Source organism: Anolis carolinensis, unplaced genomic scaffold (genome assembly GCF_035594765.1).
Source record: "Anolis carolinensis isolate JA03-04 unplaced genomic scaffold, rAnoCar3.1.pri scaffold_7, whole genome shotgun sequence".
In the NCBI taxonomy this organism is placed as follows: domain Eukaryota; kingdom Metazoa; phylum Chordata; class Lepidosauria; order Squamata; family Dactyloidae; genus Anolis; species Anolis carolinensis.
In genome coordinates, this window is record NW_026943818.1 from 15945621 (window position 1) to 15963812 (window position 18192).

The 18192-nt window shown below is 42.0% G+C and overlaps 2 protein-coding genes across 7 annotated transcripts in view; one reads left to right on the forward strand and one right to left on the reverse strand.

The window, feature by feature from the left end:
* Positions 1 to 682: 682 nt before the first annotated feature.
* On the reverse strand, positions 683 to 4808 carry ift22 (intraflagellar transport 22). Its single transcript, XM_062959742.1, has 5 exons — positions 4652 to 4808; positions 3266 to 3345; positions 2995 to 3084; positions 1897 to 2099; positions 683 to 973 (listed from the first exon to the last, which is right to left on the reverse strand). Exons 1-5 carry the CDS (start codon positions 4688 to 4690, stop codon positions 825 to 827), a joined length of 561 nt encoding a protein of 186 aa, XP_062815812.1. The 5' UTR covers positions 4691 to 4808; the 3' UTR covers positions 683 to 824.
* col26a1 (collagen type XXVI alpha 1 chain) overlaps positions 885 to 18192 on the forward strand; it is a 42646-nt gene continuing 25338 nt past the window's right edge. Inside the window, exons 1-3 of one of the 6 annotated variants that reach the window (XM_062959737.1) lie at positions 885 to 1006; positions 11712 to 11834; positions 12424 to 12527. In XM_062959737.1, the coding sequence (XP_062815807.1) occupies positions 942 to 1006; positions 11712 to 11834; positions 12424 to 12527 (292 nt within the window). In that variant the 5' untranslated portion in view covers positions 885 to 941. Of the gene's footprint in view, positions 1007 to 7902; positions 8215 to 11711; positions 11835 to 12423; positions 12528 to 18192 lie in introns of those variants that run through there. The other 5 variants (XM_062959738.1, XM_062959736.1, XM_062959733.1 and 2 more) reach the window with 5 other exon arrangements.

An 18192-nucleotide genomic window follows, 5' to 3' on the forward strand; every position in this document is an offset into this window, starting at 1 on the left:
TATTATTTTATTATGACACAGCAAACAAGATAAGTATGCTGGATTTCGTATTACAAAATCACAAGTTGAACACTTCCCAATTATTATTATTATTATTATTATTATTATTATTATTAACCAAGCTGGCCAATTGCAACATTCCCACTTGCCTTAAACAGACAAGAGTTCTTTCTTCCACCTGGACATCATTCCACGTATATATACACCCCACTTGCCTGGTTTCCAATAGACCTCACAACCTCTGAGGATGTGGGCGAAACGTCAGGAGAGAATGTTGCTGGAACATAGCCATACAACCCGGAAAACCCCACAGAAAACCAGTGATTCCGGCCATGAAAGCCTTAGACAACAGATTCAAACATTGCTGTTGAGTAGAACAGAGTTTCTGAGAAGACTGAAATTGCATCCCAAAACACAAAAATAGTATAAAATGTGCAAATGTGCAACTCCTAGAAGTAGATAATACTGCTAACAATGCTCCCCATCACTTTCAGTACGGGCAGTGTATGTTGCACATGAATGCATGACAAGGCGACTTGGTGTCCAGCACGGCTACTTGGAGAAAGACTCTAGCCAATGGTAGATCTGTTTCCCTGACCTTCTCTACACATGGAAATTTAATGTGCCAAACTGAAAGACGATCCTAATTTGCCGAAAAACAAACAAAAAGGACATCTTCATGTAAATAAAGCACACGGAGTTTCAGTTTTATTGGACAGAAGAGCACCTGGAGTGTCCGTCAAAAAGAAAAGTCACCAAAAAACAGGAAATTTGGAAACAAAAGAAGTATCCTTTTTCCCTCTACCACGATAGTTCTCCTGCTTTTAAGCGATGATGGACATCTCCTCTCTGTCTCGATTCTCATTCACCAAGTTGGTGATGCTCTTGAGATACTTGATGAACTCCATCCGGACATCCTCGGGGTCTTCTTCGAGGGAGGAATGGATCAGCTGCAGCCGGTTCAGTGGAGGAGCTTTGAAATGGAAGAAGAAAACCATTACAATCGGTACTATATATATATATTGTATATCATATAATATTGATAATAATATTATAATGTAGTGCAGTATAATACTAGTAATGAAACAATATAATAACATTATTGTATATATTATTTATAATTAATAATTACAGTAGAGTCTCACTTATCCAACATTCGCTTATCCAACGTTCTGGATTATCCAACGCATTTTTGTAGTCAATGTTTTCAATATATCGTGATATTTTGGTGCTAAATTCATAAATACAGTAATTACAACATAACATTACTAAGTATTGAACTACTTTTTCTGTCAAATTTGTTGTACAACATGATGTTTTGGTGCTTAATTTGTAAAATCATAACCTAATTTGATGTTTAATAGGCTTCTCCTTAATCTCACCTTATTATCCAACATATTCGCTTATCCAACGTTATGCCGGCCCGTTTATGTTGGATAAGTGAGACTCTACTGTATATATTATTTATAATATATAATTTATATATTACATGTAATATTACTAATAATATCACAGTATAGTGCAGTGGTTCCCAAACTTATTTGGCCTACCCCTTTCCAGAAAAAATATTACTCAGCACGCTGGAAATTATTTTTTTTTAAATTTAATAGCAATTAAACAGAAATATATATGTACCTGTGGCCATCACCGCTCCCCTGGATTGCTGCACTTTGGGAATCACTGGTATAGTGGTATAGTTCAATATAGTAATATATAATGCTAATATTGTGCTATGCTAATAATATAATATATATAATATATCCATTGTTATTTGCAGAATTGTACTAAAAATAATAATAGACTTTTAGAGAAAAAAAGAGTACCATAACATATAAAGTGAAAATTAAAGTAAAACAGGGAACACGCTGAGCTGGGCAGCGAATCCAGGCGCCTTACGCAAGCGGAGGTCCTCGATGTCTCCCGAGGAGCCAGGCTTGTGATGGGCAATGAGGAGGCACTGGCTGTCGAGCAGCTGCTGCTGCTGCACAAAGCAGGAGTGCCACATCTCGATCTCCTTCACGTGGCTGGGCAGATCCGGGTTAAAGACGATGACGGCCCCGTGGGCATCCTTTGTCAGAGCCGGCCAGCAAGTCTCGAACCTGGAAGCGCAACGATGGATGGAGAGTTGAAATTTTGCACAGCCCTAGTTTTGACAAAGGTTTATAACCTAATTCCGTCTTCGAGGCATAGCTTCTGATTCTAGGCTTGACAGCCAATTGCAAACCATGATTTTTTCAATTCAGATAGCATTAGGAAGAACTTCCTGACTTCCTACGAGCTGTTCAACAGCGGAACTCTCTGCCTCAGAATGTAGTGGAAGCTCTTTCCTGGAAACGTTTAAACAAAGACTGGATGGCCATCTGCTGAGGATACTTTGATTGTTCTTTTCCTGCATGGCAGGCAGTTGGACTAGATGGCCCATATGATCAATTCCAAGTATGATTCTATGACTCTATGCCAAGCCTAAATTCTTTAACCATTGTTTGCTCTAGTGTTGGATCTGAAATACTGTTGACAGAATTATTGTTACTGTTTTTATATGCTTGTTTTTATATGTTTAAATGTTTTAAATAATAATAATAATAATAGTAATAGGTTTATTTATACCCCGCTTCCATCTCCCCCGAAGGGGACTCGGGGCAGCTCACAGATAATACCAGATAAAAACAATAACAATATATAATACATAAATGAGCAAGAACATACGCAAATTATAAAATGTAAACATTAACCTCTAGAAATAAAAACACACTTAATAAAACATGGAATTAAAAACAGTGAGGTTATGATAATATACTAAATGAAGTGCACATTATAAAAATTGTAAACTCAAGATAACAAATAAAGTGCTAAATGCATTTGATATCGTATTTTATGTTGTATTGGGCTTGGTCCCCATGTGAGCCGCCCCAAGTCCCTTCGGGGAGATGGGGTGGGATACAAAAATAAAGTTATTATATTATTATTATTATTAATTAGCAAGTAGGTACTTACTTTTGATCACCACTACAGTCCCACAGCTCAAACCGACATCCTGCTCCTTTGCTGTTCCCATTGAGATGTGGCTTCTCGTATTCAAGGATCCTAAAATTGTTGAGACACAAAAGCCCCGTGTAAAACTCAATAGCACAAATAAAGTGTACACCTATTCACTGGGACCAATGTTCTTAAATCCTAGAAGGTCAGGTTCTTTTGCAATTCTGGAATCTCGGGCTTTTGGCAAAAGCGAAAATAACATTCCACAAGTGACCCCACCAAGACTCACCTCACTCCTTGTGTCGGGATGTAACTGCCGATTCCCTCCGTGCTTTCGGACAGGAAGTTTGCCAAGACAGATTTCCCAGCCTGACATAAATGACAACAACAGAAGCACGTTTTAATACAAATTGAGACAAGCAGATATCATGGCATTTTATTTATTTATTTATTTATTAGCGACCTTTATATCCCGCCCTTCTCACCCCGAAGGGGACTTAGGGCAGCTTACAAGTTGTATGTACATATTTTATTATAGTTATTTATTTATTACATTTATATCCCGCCCTTCTCACCCCGAAGGGGACTCAGAGCGGCTTACAAATTAAATTTGCATACAATATTATATTATTAGCATAGCTCAATACAAATTACTATATTGTACTATATCAATATATTGTAATATTATTAGTAATATTACATGTAATATATAATTAATATTATTATATTGTATTATTAGTATTATATTGTATTACAATGTATTATATTATTAACATAGCACAGTTATGATATATTATCGAAGGCTTTCATGGCCGGAATCACAGGGATTGCTGTGAGTTTTCTGGGCTGTATGGCCATGTTCCAGAAGCATTGTCTCCTGATGTTTCGCCCACCTCTGTGGCAGGCATCCTCAGAAAGTAGGAGACCATGAAAATGAACATTTTTTTTAAAAAAAGCTCTAAAATCAGAATAGTAAATAAAGGACAACTATCTGAAAACAGATCAGGGCCAGCTAACGCCTGTGACTTATGGGTAAAGCATGAGGACCTTGGATGAACGGATTTAACCATATGTCTTATATTTTATATTGTAGTTAATTGTCCTTAATGGATTTTATATATTGTTATGATTTTAACTATGTTGTCGGTATCGAATTGTTGCCAATTGTGTAAGCCGCCCTGAGTCCTGCCAGGTGAGAAGGGCGGGATATAAATGCTGGAAATTAAATAAATAAATAAATAAATTCCCCCAGGCAGGAAGAAGTCAGGACATGAAGCTTGCAAGGCCATTCAATGCTAATCAAGGTGATTAATTACAACAGTCACACTGGCCTCCCAACAGAGAAGAGTCCTTTCTCCCACCCTGGACATTATTCCACAGATATATAAACCTCATTTACTTGGGTTGCTGTGAGTTTTCCACAGCCTTGTTCCCGAAGCATTCTGTCCTGACGTTTTGCCCACATTTATGGCAGGCATCCTCAGATGTGGGTGAAACTTCAGGCGAGAATGCCTCTGGAACATGGCCTCAGAAACTCTGAGGGTGCCTGCCATAGATGTGGGCGAAACGTCAGGAGAGAATGCTTCTCGAACATGGCCAGGCAGCCCAGATTAACGCACAACAAGCCAATTATAATATAATAATAACGTAATAAGTAGTGGTATCTCTCGCTTACCTCGGTGGGGCCCACAAAAAGGATTTTCACTCTCAGCATCCCTCCTTTCCGTGGCTAGGCCGCAGAGCCTCGGCTTCGAGTAGCTCGCCAAGCCGAGCTGAGCGGTGAGGAGGCGGGCCTCAGTGGTTGCTAAGGGAGGAGGAGACTGCTTGGCCGTTGCTAAGGGGCGGGGCCTGTTGCTAGCGCCGTTGCTAAGGGGCGGGGACTTGCTAGGAGTGTGCTGTTCAGAGGGGAAGGGGCGGGGCCGCTGCATCCTCTTTTTGTTTATAAACTTGTATATGTTTATTATGACGCGTCTCTGCAATATTAAGTCTCGTTAAGAGCAACATTTGTAAAGAACAACTTTCCAATATCAGTTAGAGGGTTGTTGGGTGTTTTCTGGACATGCCTGCAGAAGCATTCTCTCCTGACGTTTCGCCCACTTCCATGGCAGGCATCCTCAGAGGTTGTGAGACTTTGTTGGAAACTAGGCAAGGGATGTTTATATATCTGTGGAATAATGTCCAGGGTGGGAGAAAACTCTTTGTCAGTTCGTGGCCAGTGTGGATGTTGTAATTAATCACCTTGATTAGCATTGAATGACCTTGCAAGCTTCATTCCTGCCTGGGGGAATCCTTTCTTGGGAGGTGTTAGCTGGCCCTGATTGTTTCCTGTCTGGAATTCCTCTGGGTTGTTGTATGTATTCCAGGCTGTATGGCCATGTTCTAGACGTATTCTCTCCTCTGTTTTCAGAGTATTTATTTATTTATTTATTTGCGACATTGATATCCCGCCCTTCTCACCCCGAAGGGGACTCAGAGCGGCTTACAAATTAAATTTACATACAATATTATATTACTAGCATAGCACAATACTGGCATTAAATTACTACGTTGTACTATATCGATATATTGTAATATTATTAGTCATATTACGTGTAATGTATAATATAGAATCAATATTATTATATTGTATTAATTAGTAGTATATCGTATTACAATAATACAGTCTCACTTATCCAAGCTAAACGGGCCGGCAGAAGCTTGGATAAGTGAATATCTTGGATAATAAGGAGGGATTAAGGAAAAGCCTATTAAACACCAAATTAGGTTATGATTTTACAAATTTAGCATCAAAACATCATGTTATATAATAAATTTGAGAGAAAAAGTAGTTCAATATGCAGTAATGTTATGCTGTAATTACTGTATTTATGAATTTAGCACCAAAATATCATGATATATTGAAAATATTGACTACAAAAATGGCTTGGATAATCCAGAGGCTTGGATGAGCGAAGCTTGGATAAGTGAGACTCTACTGTAATATTATCAAGACTAAGGTGTCCCACTTTGCTTTTAGACAAAGTTGAGACAGTGGATTCTTCAAGGGTTGAATGAAAAGTAATGCCTCCACCTTCATAACTCCTCAACCAATGGCAGTCCTGGTCTGTGGCAGGTCCCGGCTTGTTCAGTAGACTCTCCTCTACAGTTCCGTTTGGTGGGAAGCCTTAGCATTGAATGGTTGTGTTGTTGAAGTGCGAAGTATGGAACCCTGCGCAGACGGTCAGTCAATGTGGCTCGAGCAACGTGCAGTCATTGAATTCTTGACTGCAGAAGGTGTCACCCCAAAGGAGATTCATCAGAGAATGCAAACTGCTTATGGCGATTGTGTTGACATGAGTTTTGTGCGTCGTTGGGCGAGTGAGTTTAAAAATGTTGAGGTGGGAACATCTGACTTGCGTGACAAACAAAGAGTTGGACGTCTTGAGACAGCAACCATCGAATTTCACAAGCAAAAGGTGGACAGATTGATTCAGGATGATTGTCGTATCACTCCGAGAGAAATTTCAAGCATAGTCAGCATTTCACAAGAACGTGTGGGTCACATTATTGCTTTGCTTGGCTATCAGAAGATCTGTGCACGATGGGGACCCAGGATGCGGATGCCTGAAATGAAAGCGTCAGAGACTGGATCTCACCACTGTACGGCATCCTCCATACAGTCCAGATTTCGCACCGTCTTACTTCCGTCTGTTCCCGATAATGAAAGAAGATCTGCGGGGACATCATTATGCTTCTGGCAGAGCCAGCCCTAGGTATTTTTCAAGTGTAGGCGAACAGAATTTTGGCACACCCCCCCCCCCCCAAAACCAATCACTGAAAAATAAAAGCGTTGAAAAAGCGAAAATGTTGGATAATAAGGAGGGATTAAGGAAAAGCCTATTAAACATCAAATTACATTAAGATTTTACAAATTAATAATAAATAATAAATAATAAATAAAACTTTATTTATATACCGCCCTATCTCCCGGATGGGACTCAGGGCGGTTTACAGTCATAAAAGCAACACAACATTACATAATGACATAACACATTATTAAACAAGGTAAAATAGTACAATTATAACGATAAATCACACTTACATGACCAGATCAAGGGGACGGGAACCATAAACCCAATATATTAAAATGTATCATTTTAGGATAGGGAAATCTTGTGCAATGTATTCAGGCTCAGAAATCGGCGGTAGTCCAATATAATTACTCAAAAACCTGCCGACACCACCAGGTCTTCAGTTCCTTACGGAAATTGGATAATGTAGGGGATTGCCTGATCTCTTTTGGCACCAAAACATCATGTTTTACAAGAAAGCAACAGAAAAAGCAGTCTCGACTGCGCCCCCGTATTTTTTGCGCCCCAAGCGGCCGCTTAATTCACCTCATTGTTGGACTGGCTCTGGCTTCTGATGAAGACGTTGAGAGAACTGCGAGACGCCGGTTGCGGGAACAGAGTGTCGACTTCTTCTGCGACAGCTTCCGAAAACATGTTCATTGTTGGCAGAAATGTATCCAATGGTCTGGCGATGATGTGGAAAAGGGAATAGTGGTAGTCAAAGATTGTTTGGAAAAGGGAATAGCGGTCGTTAAAGAGCACGTTCTAAGGATTATTTCTGAGTCTTATTTATTAAAATATTCCCCTCCAAACCCAAGTAACGACGGTGGAAGCATTACTTTTCAGATTTGAGCAGTGCTGCGTTCCACCTTGTGGCAGGCAGGGTTTGCAATTCTGCACACAACTTGTTCTTGTGCAGAAAAGTGCAGGAGGAGAAGACTATTTGTGGTGGCTGGGGCTTCCAGGCTGTTCTGTCCTGTCACCTGGGCCGGGCGGTGGGGGTCTTGACTGCCTTTGACTGCGGTCTTTCGGTGGTCTTTGGGCCCAGAAGGGGTTAACCCTGGGACCCCCACCCTCCCACCCACCCCGCCCCTTCCTTCCTTCCTTCTTTTCCTCTGCTTTGCTTTGCTTTCCAGGCTGTGCAGAGTGGGCAGGCCCCTCCATCTCTCCATCCCGGGGACCCCCACCCTCTTTCTTTCTTTCTTTCTTTCTTTCTTTTTCTCTTTCTTTCCTTCCTTCCTTCCATGATGTCCTTGGCTCTCTTGTTCTGCTGCTGCTGCGGGTGCTGCCTCTTGGGGGGCTCTGCCGGGACGGGGTTCCTCTACCAGTTCCCGGCCCACGGATATGGCGAGCAGGCAGCCCCCTCCCCACCCGCAGCCTCCCCAGGGGGGCACGTCGGCCCAGGACGGTGAGTAGAGAGAGGGGGAAGGAAGAAGGGAAGGAAGAAAGAGAAGAAGGAGGGGAGAAAGGAAGGGAATGAATGGGAGGGAAGGGAAGGGGAAGAGGAGGAAGGAAGGAAGGAAGGAAGGAAGGAAGGGAAAGAAAGAAAGAAAGAAAGAAAGAAAGAAAGAAAGAAAGAAAGAAAGAAAAGAGAGAGAGAAAGGGTAAGGAGAAGGGAAAGGAGGGAAGGAAGAGAAGAAGAAGGGGGAAGGAAGGAGGGGAGAAAGGAAGGGAATGAATGGGAGGGAAGGGAAGGGAAGGAAAGGAAAGAAAAAGAAAAGAAAGAAAGAAAGAAAGAAAGAAAGAAAGAAAGAAAGAGAAAAGGAAAGGAGTGAAGAAAGAGTGAATGAAAGAAAGAAAGGGGAAGGGAAGGAAGGAAGGGAAGGAAGGAAGGAAGGAAGAGAAAAGAAAAAAAAGAAGGGAAAGAAAGAAAGGAAAGGAGGAAGACAGAGAAAGGAGAAGGGGAAGGAAAGGAGGGAAGAAGGAAGGAGATAAAGAATGGAAAAGAAAGAGAATGAAGGAAAGGGAGGGAGGGAGGGAAAAGAAAAAAAAGGGAAGAATGAAAGAAAGAAAGGAAAGGAGGGAAGACAGAGGGAGAGGGAGAGAGAAAGAAAAGGGAAGGGGAAAGGGAGGGAAAGAAGGAAGGAAAAGAAAGAAAAAGAAAGGAAAGAAAGAAGAGAAAGGTTAAGGAAAGGAGGGAAGAAAGGAAAAAGGAAGGGAAAGGAAAGGAAAAGGAAAGAACAAATGAGAGGAAGAAAGAGAGTGTGAGAGAAAGAGGAAGGAGAAGGGAAAGGAGGCAAGAATGAATGAATAAATGAATGGGAAACTAGAAGAGACGGGAAAGGAAGGGAAAGGAAAAGAAAGAAAGAAAGAAAGAAAGAAAGAAAGAAAGAAAGAAAGAAAGAAAGAAAGAGGAAAGGAAAGGAGGGAAGAGAGAGAGGGGGGAAGGAGAAGAAAAAAGGAAGGAAGTAGAATAAAAGAAGAAAAGAAAATAAGGAAAAGGGAAGGGAGGAAGGGAAGGAAAAGAAAAAAGAAAGGAAGAAAGAAAGGAAAGGAAAGGAGGGAAGGCAGAGAGAGAAAGGGGAAGGAGAAGGGAAAGTAGGGAAGAAAGAAAGAAGAAAGGAAAGGAAGGAAGACACACAGAGAGAATGAATGAAAGGGAAACTAGAAGGGAAAGGAAAGGAAAGGAAAGGAGGGAAGAAAGGGAAAAGGAAGGGAAAGGGAAAGAAAGAAAGAAAGAAAGAAAGAAAGAAAGAAAGAAAGAAAGAAAGAAAGAAAGAATAGATGATGATGATGATGATGATGGTGATGATGATGATGGTCACCTATGAGTTTCATGGGCCAATGGATGAATCTGGATTGGTGGACTAAGTTCAGCAGTGGAACTCTCTGCCCCGGACTGTGGCAGTGGCTCCTTCTTTGGGGGCTTTGAAACAGAGGCTGGATGGCCATCTGTCGGGGGTGCTTTGAATGTGATTTCCTGCTTGTTGGCAGAATGGGGTTGGACTGGATGGCCCATGAGGTCTCTTCCAACTCTACAATTCTATGATTCTAGGATTCTACTCCCTGCCTGGGGGAATCCTTTGTTGGTAGGTGTTGTTTCAAGCCTACAGAATGAGTTGCATTAATCGCTTGGAGACAGCCTGTACTTCCTGGGAAATTTTGGGAAAGGAAGACCAGACGACCCTTGTGATCGGAGATTGAAGTTGGGGAGGCCAAGCCTTTTGATGTCATTCTCTCGACCCAAATCGAGGGTTTCTTCGCCATAAAAACCATGTGGCCTAATTGAAAGCCTTTCCCATCCGGTCAGATGCGCCCTGTAATCTTCTCGGGAGGGACTTCCCTTTGAAACCACGAAAGTCGTAATTTGGAGGCACAGAAAGGGCATCAAAGGAGGTGGATGAAGACAGGCACACCCCGTTGCTCTGGTTCATGCCTGGTTTTCTAACATTTGGGTTGCTGTGCATTTCCCAGGCTGTCCAGCCATGTTCCAGAAGCATTCTCTCCTGACATTTCGCCCACATCTATGGCAAGCATCCTCAAAGCTCACTTATCCAACATAAACGGGCCAGCAGAACGTTGGATAGGCGAATACATTGCATAACAAGAAGAGATTAAGGAGAAGACTATTAAAGGTTATGATTTTACAAATTAAGTACCAAAACATCCTGTTATACCACAAATTTGACAGAAAAGGTAGCTCGATATGCAGTAATGCTGCGTAGTCATTATTGTATTTACGAATTTAGCACCAAAATATCACAATTCATTGAAAACATTGACTACAAAAATGCGTTGGATAATCCAGAACGTTGGATAAGTGAGTGTTGGATAAGTGAGACTCTACTGTATATACATATATAATACATATAATAATATAATATAATGTACTGGAGGGTATCCATATATTATATGTGCATATTATACATATACACATATATACATATATAATACATACTAGCCGTGCCCGGCCACGCGTTGCTGTGGCAAAGTGGTGGTGGTATTGGTTGTGTAATTGTTGTGTAATTTTTATTTGACGTTATTTGCAATTTTTTATTAATTTTATTGTAAGTTATACTTTTATTTATTATATTTTATTATTTTCTTGTATTATTTTTAGTTATTTTCTGTTATTATAGTATTTTATTCTATGAATTTTTAGTGTTTTTTATTATTTTTTATTGGGTTGCCTTGTAACTGGCAGCAATTGGATAAAAGCAATTATTCCTCTCTCTCTAATTAGGACTTTATTTTTCTTTTCTTTTTGTTGTATCAACCTAGAGGCGTGGATGATGGGTTGTGTTGTCAAATTTCGAGGTTGGAGGGCCTGTAGTTTTGTTGTTTTGTGGGTCACCGTGATGCCATCACTCTTTTATATATATATATATATATATATATATATATATATATATATATATATAAATAAAATACAATATAATGTACTGGAGGGTATCCATATATTATCTGTGCATATCATACATATACACATATATACATATATAATACATATAATAATATAATATAATGTACTGGAGGGTATCCATATATTATATGTGCATATTATACATATACACATATATACGTATATAATACATATAATAATATAATATAATGTACAGGAGGGTATCCATATATTATATGTGCATATTATACATATACACATATATACATATATAATACATATAATAATATAATGTATTGGAGGGTATCCATATATTATATGTGCATATTATACATATACACATATATACATATGTAATACATATAATAATATAATATAATGTACTTGGAGGGTATCCCTCCCATTTGGCCAGTTTAATGAACTTTCCCCATGTTTTTTTTAGGATAGAACCAATTAATAAATGATGATTATAACCCAGGAGCAAAAATTATGTGACAGAGTGTAATTCAGAGCGGGTCATTCCGTATGACTATTAATGTGCGACCTTTTGTGTCTTCCTTCAGGCACTGGTGCCACTACACGGTCTCCCGGGTGGTGTCCTGCCAGGTCCAGAACGGCTCCGAGACGGTCATCCAGAGGGTCTACCAGAGCTGCCGCTGGCCAGGACCTTGTGCCAACTTGGTCAGGTAATAACGGACACCTTCCGCTCCGTCACGAAACCGGCCTCGGCTTCCATATCTACGTGGCTCTCTGGGTTCGAGGTCAAAGGAGCTGTTTGGGAATCCGGTTCAGCACCCCGGACAGCTCCTTTGACATTCACATCATGGAAAAAAATGTTTCCCAGAGTAACTATCGTTATTAATATTATTATTAACACCCATTGTTACACATCAGATGTCACGGCGAAGCAGCCCTCTCTCAGACTCAGCTTAGGGTCCCAGAATGACTATTGTTATTAATATTAATATTATTATTAATACCCATTAGTACACATCAGCTGTCATGGGGAAGCAGCCCTCTCTCAGACTCAGCTTAGGGTCCCAGAATAATGATTGTTATTAATATTAATTTTATTATTAACACCCATTGGTGCACATCAGCTGTCATGGGGAAGCAGCCCTCTCTCAGACTCAGCTTAGGGTCCCAGAGTAACTATTGTTATTAATATTAATAATATTACGAAACAGATGAAACGAATACTATGCACATCACTAGTATATACTATATAGTTGTTTTTCCCCTCGGGCAGTCAGCGTGACGTCTTCCTTGTGTTAGTTACAGGACTCTCATCAGGCCCACGTACAAGATCTCGTACAGAACGGCCACGGCCCTCGAGTGGCGATGCTGCCCTGGCTTCACAGGAAGCAACTGCGAGGAAGGTAAGTCTCCCGGGAGCCTGCCTCTGTTTCCCCAACATAACAATGCGCTCCCCTTCTGTGTCCATGGGCTGGGGATGATGGGAGTTGTGTGTAGCTCAGTGTGTATGGACATAGACTGGCGTGTTCAATTGTTGCTGGACCTTATTAACCAACTGTGTCAGCTGAGTAGCATATCGTGACCGCTCTTGAGTACTAAAGAAGCTTGTGCATATGTATTCAAATTGTATATTTTTAATATGTTTAATCATGAAATATTCCGTAACATGTCTTTTGAATTGCTTAAAAAATTGATTTTTTACGTGTCACTCTGAAAACTTTAAATGAATGAGGCGTGGGAACACTTTTCAACCTTGGGATCACATTCAAGTCTGCAGGAATTAGATTGGGATGGTATTGCATGACTGAGACCAACATGTGACGGAACGGATGTGTGTCAGGGCACCAGGGAGCACTGATGCGCATTGGTAGAGCCTGAAGTGCATTGAGGGGCTCTTGCTTTTGTGTTATTATCAATCTTCCTAATCCAGAGATGCACATCTGAATAGATGTACATCAGGGAACTAGAAAGCGCTGATGCGCATAGATAGAACCTGAAATGCATTGGACTTTCATTGTGTTATTATGAATCTCCCTGATCCAGAGATGCCTGTCTAAACGGATGCGCATCAGGACAGCAGAGAGTGCTGATGTGCATTGGTGGAGCCTGAAGTGCACTGGGACTCTCTTGCCGTTGTGTTATTATAAATCTCACCAATCCAGGGATGCCTGTCTGAATGGATGCGCATCAGGGCACCAGAAAGCGCTGATGCAGATTGGTAGAGCCTGAAGTGTATTGGTGGAGCTCTTGCTGTTGTGTTATTATGAATCTTCCTAATCCAGAGATGCACATCTGAATAGATGTACATCAGGGAACTAGAAAGCGCTGATACACATAGATAGAACCTGAAATGCATTAGACTTCATTGTGTTATTATGAATCTCCCTGATCCAGGGATGCCTGTCTGAATGGATGCGCATCAGGACACCAGAGCGTGCTGATGTGCATTGGTGGAGCCTGAAGTGCACTGGGACTCTCTTGCCGTTGTGTTATTATGAATCTCACCAATCCAGGGATGCTTGTCTGAATGGATGCGCATCACGGCACCAGAAAGCGCAGATGCGCATTGGTAGAGCCTGAAGTATATTGGTGGAGCTCTTGCTGTTGTGTTATTATAAATCTTCCCAATCCGCTAACTGGGCTTCTGTGTAGCTAAGTCTATGCAAAGTTACGTGATGTCGGCCACGGCTGAGGAGGCCGGCGTCTCTGTCTTCCTTTCCGTGGCAAACCGCCGGCATCCTCGTAGAACCCAACCATTATTGCCATCCGCTCTGGAGCGCAACCGAGTGTCCCGATCCTTTGGCTCATAGGCTGGGGCTCCGTTGAGAGAAATGTTATCATTTAACCAGCACCGGCTGGTGGGCACCTCCTTAACCACCGAAGGCAACAGATGGTTTGGATAATTATAATTATCTCTGGAATTTTAACTCTTAACCTGGCAGCCGACAAAGAGAAATCCCAGCCTGGAGGAAATCTCGCCGGCAGCGAAGCTAAGCTCAGCGCGGGCGTTCAAAGCTTCTCTGTGTGTTTTGATTTCTGGAGGGGAGCCGCCCGCCCCGTTCCCACAGCATGTACGCAGGATAGTTTTTGCCTCGGAGGGCAAAGATTCGCTCCTTGCGTTGAAACCAGAGGCCTCCCCAAGACATGTTTTTCCCCCATTGCCTTTGTTCTGATACCTCCAAGGGATAGAGCAAAGCTGGTAGCAGAAGCTTTTGTAGCTGAAGTATGGAACCCTGTGCAGATGGGGAAGCCTTAGCATTGGACGGTTGTGTTGTTAAAGGGCGAAGTATGGGACCCTGCGCAGACGGGGAAGCCTTAGCATTGGACGGTTGTGTTGTTAAAGGGCGAAGTATGGAACCCTGCGCAGACGGGGAAGCCTTAGCATTGGACGGTTGTGTTGTTAAAGGGCGAAGTATGGAACCCTGCGCAGACGGGGAAGCCTTAGCATTGGACGGTTGTGTTGTTAAAGGGCGAAGTATGGAACCCTGCGCAGACGGGGAAGCCTTAGCATTGAACGGTTGTGTTGTTAAAGGGCGAAGTATGAAACCCTGCGCAGACGGGGAAGCCTTAGCATTGAACGGTTGTGTTGTTAAAGGGCGAAGTATGAAACCCTGCGCAGACGGGGAAGCCTTAGCATTGAACAGTTGTGTTGTTAAAGGGCGAAGTATGAAACCCTGCGCAGACGGGGAAGCCTTAGCATTGAACGGTTGTGTTGTTAAAGTGCGAAGTATGGAACCCTGCGCAGACGGAGAAGCCTTAGCATTGAACGGTTGTGTTGTTAAAGTGCAAAGTATGGAACCCTGTGCAGACGGGGAAGCCTTAGCATTGGACGGTTGTGTTGTTAAAGGGCGAAGTATGGAACCCTGCGCAGACGGGAAGCCTTAGCATTGAACGGTTGTGTTGTTAAAGTGTGAAGTATGGAACCCTGTGCAGACGGGGAAGCCTTAGCATTGAACAGTTGTGTTGTTAAAGTGCAAAGTATGGAACCCTGCGCAGACGGGGAAGCCTTAGCATTGAACAGTTGTGTTGTTAAAGTGCAAAGTATGGAACCCTGCGCAGACGGAGAAGCCTTAGCATTGAACAGTTGTGTTGTTAAAGTGCAAAGTATGGAACCCTGCGCAGACAGGAAGCCTTAGCATTGAACGGTTGTGTTGTTAAAGTGCGAAGTATGGAACCCCGCGCAGACAGGAAGCCTTAGCATTGGACGGTTGTGTTGTTGTTGTTATTTTGCTGTAGCGTTCCTGTCGGTTAATACGCCCAATGTTGTCCTCCTCCCTTGACTCTTTCTCCTTCTTCCTTTCTTTCTCTCTCTCTGTTTCAGCTACAACTATTTCAGCTCTCGTTAGCAACATTTAATTACAGTTCAGCAAGCAGGCAGTTAGTCATTGCAGGCCTTAATATTTTTTGAATGGTGTCTTCCAAATTATTAACTCTCGTTCATTCATCTTCTTTCCATACAGTTCATTCATACCAGATATAATATATTTCATGACATTATACGCCCAACGTTGTCTTCCTCCCTTGGCTCTTTTTCCTTCTTCCTCCCTCTCTCTCTCTCTCGGAGCAAGCGGGGGTTTCGGCTACAACAGGAAATGAGTCCTTTGAGCCACCCAGCCTGCCGAACGCTGATATGAAGACCATATGGACGAGGGCAGCGCTGAGGTGAGGTGGGCTCGTTATTGCAATTGTGCATCACTTTGATTGATTTGCATCCAAGACGAGGCTGACACCTCGCCTGAAGTTCAAAGCCCAGTCCCTGTCGGTCTCCGGTCTGGAATGTTGGCACCAATTTGACGCTGGCCGGCTAATGACGACCTTGTTTTACTTCGGCTAATATTGGATGTCAACTCTTCCTTCTCCGACGGGGAAGAGTGCACACTCAGCAAGAATGGCTGGTGGGAAGGACAACTGACATGTGGCTGTTCTGTGACGGTTCAGGATTCTGGGCTTTCCGGGTTGTGTGGCCAACGTATTCTAGCAGCATTGGCTCCTTTTTTTTCGTTTTGTCTGCATCTGTGCCTACTGGCATCTTCAGAGGATCTGATAGGAGTCAAACCACTGGAGGATATAATATACTTGTGGAATAATGTTCTGGGTGGGAGGAAAGAATCATTGAAGGTGCAATTAGTAGTGGGTTTCAGCTACAACTATTTCAGCTCTCATTAGCAACATTTAATTACAGTTCAGCAAGCAGGCAGTTAGTCATTGCAGGCCTTAATATTTTTGAACAGTAGTGGTGTGCATTTGTATGGAACCGCTGTTTGTTTTGTTTAGTTTCATTCGTTTTGTATCAGTTTTATACAAACAGAAAAAATGAAAAAAACAAAAATTTTCAGACCACGGGCTGCATTGGGAGGGCTTAACCCCCCAAGCCCCGCTCAGTTTTTGGGCTAGAGGGGTGAAAATTGCCACACGCGGAGGGCATTTTGACCTCTTTAAACCACCAACTTTTAAAACGTTTGGGTCTTCCCCAGAGTACTATTGTTATTAATATTAATATTATTATTAACATCCATAGGCACACATCAGATGTAATGAGGAGGCACTTCTCTCTCAGACTCAGATTAGGGTCCCAGAGTATTTATTTATTTACATCATTTATATTCCGCCCTTCTCACCCCGAAGGGGACTCAGGGCGGATCACATTACACATATTAGGCAAACATTCAATGCCTTTTTAACACAGGACAAAGACAAACAAACATAGCACCTAGCAGGCCTCGAACTTATGACTTCCTGGTCAGTGACTCAGTGCTCTCCCGTCTGCACCACAGCCCCGGGCTGTGTAACTATTGTTATTAATATTAATATTATTATTAACACCCGTTGGCACACATTATTGTTATTAATATTATTATTATTATTATTATTATTATTATTAACACCCGTTGGCACACATCAGATGCAATGAGTAGGCACTTCTCTCTCAGACTCAGCTTAGGGTCCCAGAGTAACTATTGTTATTAATTTTAATATTAATACTATTATTAACACCCATTGGCACACATCAGATGTAATGAGGAGGCACTTCTCTCTCAGACTCAGCTTAGGATCCCAGAGTAACTATTGTTATTAATATTAATATTATTATTAACACCCGTTGGCACACATCAGATGCAATGTGAGGCACTTCTCTCTCAGACTCAGCTTAGGGTTCCAGAATAACTATTGTTATTAATATTAATATTATTATTAACACCCATTGGCACACATCAGAAGTAATCGGGTGAGAAGGGCGGGGTATAAATGTTGTAAATAAAGAAATAAATAATGAGGAGGCACTTCTCTCTCAGACTCAACTTAGGGTCCCAGAGTAACTATTGTTATTAATATTATTATTAACACCCATTGGCACACATCAGATGTAATGAGGAGGCACTTCTCTCTCAGACTCAGCTTAGGGTCCCAGAGTAACTATTGTTATTAATATTAATATTATTATTAACACCCATTGGCACACATCAGATGTCACGGGGAAGCAGACCTCTCTCAGACCCAGCTTAGGGTCCCGGAGTAACTATTGTTAGTAATATTTATTATTATTAACACTCATTGGCACACACCAGCTGTCATTGTATTCATATTGATGCATTGAACTAAATATAGGTGTAATGACATTCAAAAAATTTCTGTATTACTATAAGAGTAGATATTTGTTTTTGTAGCTGTCTGTTCATTTCCATGATTCCTGCGTTGCCCTTGAACCGAAGGGGAGTGTTTATGTGTGTGTGTGTGTGTGTAAGATATGTGTGCAAAACTATTCTCCACATTATTTACTTTGGACTCCTACGGACTGGACTCCTGCCCGCTTCCCTATTTTTAATCAAGATCTTCGACTGTGTTTTTAATTCCTGGCCTACTACTAAATATTCCCAGCGCAGCCGAGCTCTCGCTTATCGCACAGAGATCGGATTAGCATACTCCCCTTTCCATCCACCAACTTGGAAACCGGACCTTTCGGGGTTTTTTGCATGGGCCGAAGCATGCGCCGAGCCCTGCCCTGTCACAAGGTGTGCCGCGGACTACAGCGCCCATCATGCTCGGGCTTTGTGAGCGAGGGAGATGTTT

Bases quoted from the DNA above. Each gene is read 5' to 3' on its own strand.
- ift22 (XM_062959742.1), bottom strand. From the start codon at position 4,690: ATGCTGAGAGTGAAAATCCTTTTTGTGGGCCCCACCGAG. The intron at 2,100-2,994 runs GTAAGTACCTAC...TTGCGCTTCCAG, and splicing joins GACTGTAGTGGTGATCAAAA to GTTCGAGACTTGCTGGCCGG. The intron at 974-1,896 runs GTAAGGCGCCTG...TCCATTTCAAAG, and splicing joins CATCGAGGACCTCCGCTTGC to CTCCTCCACTGAACCGGCTG.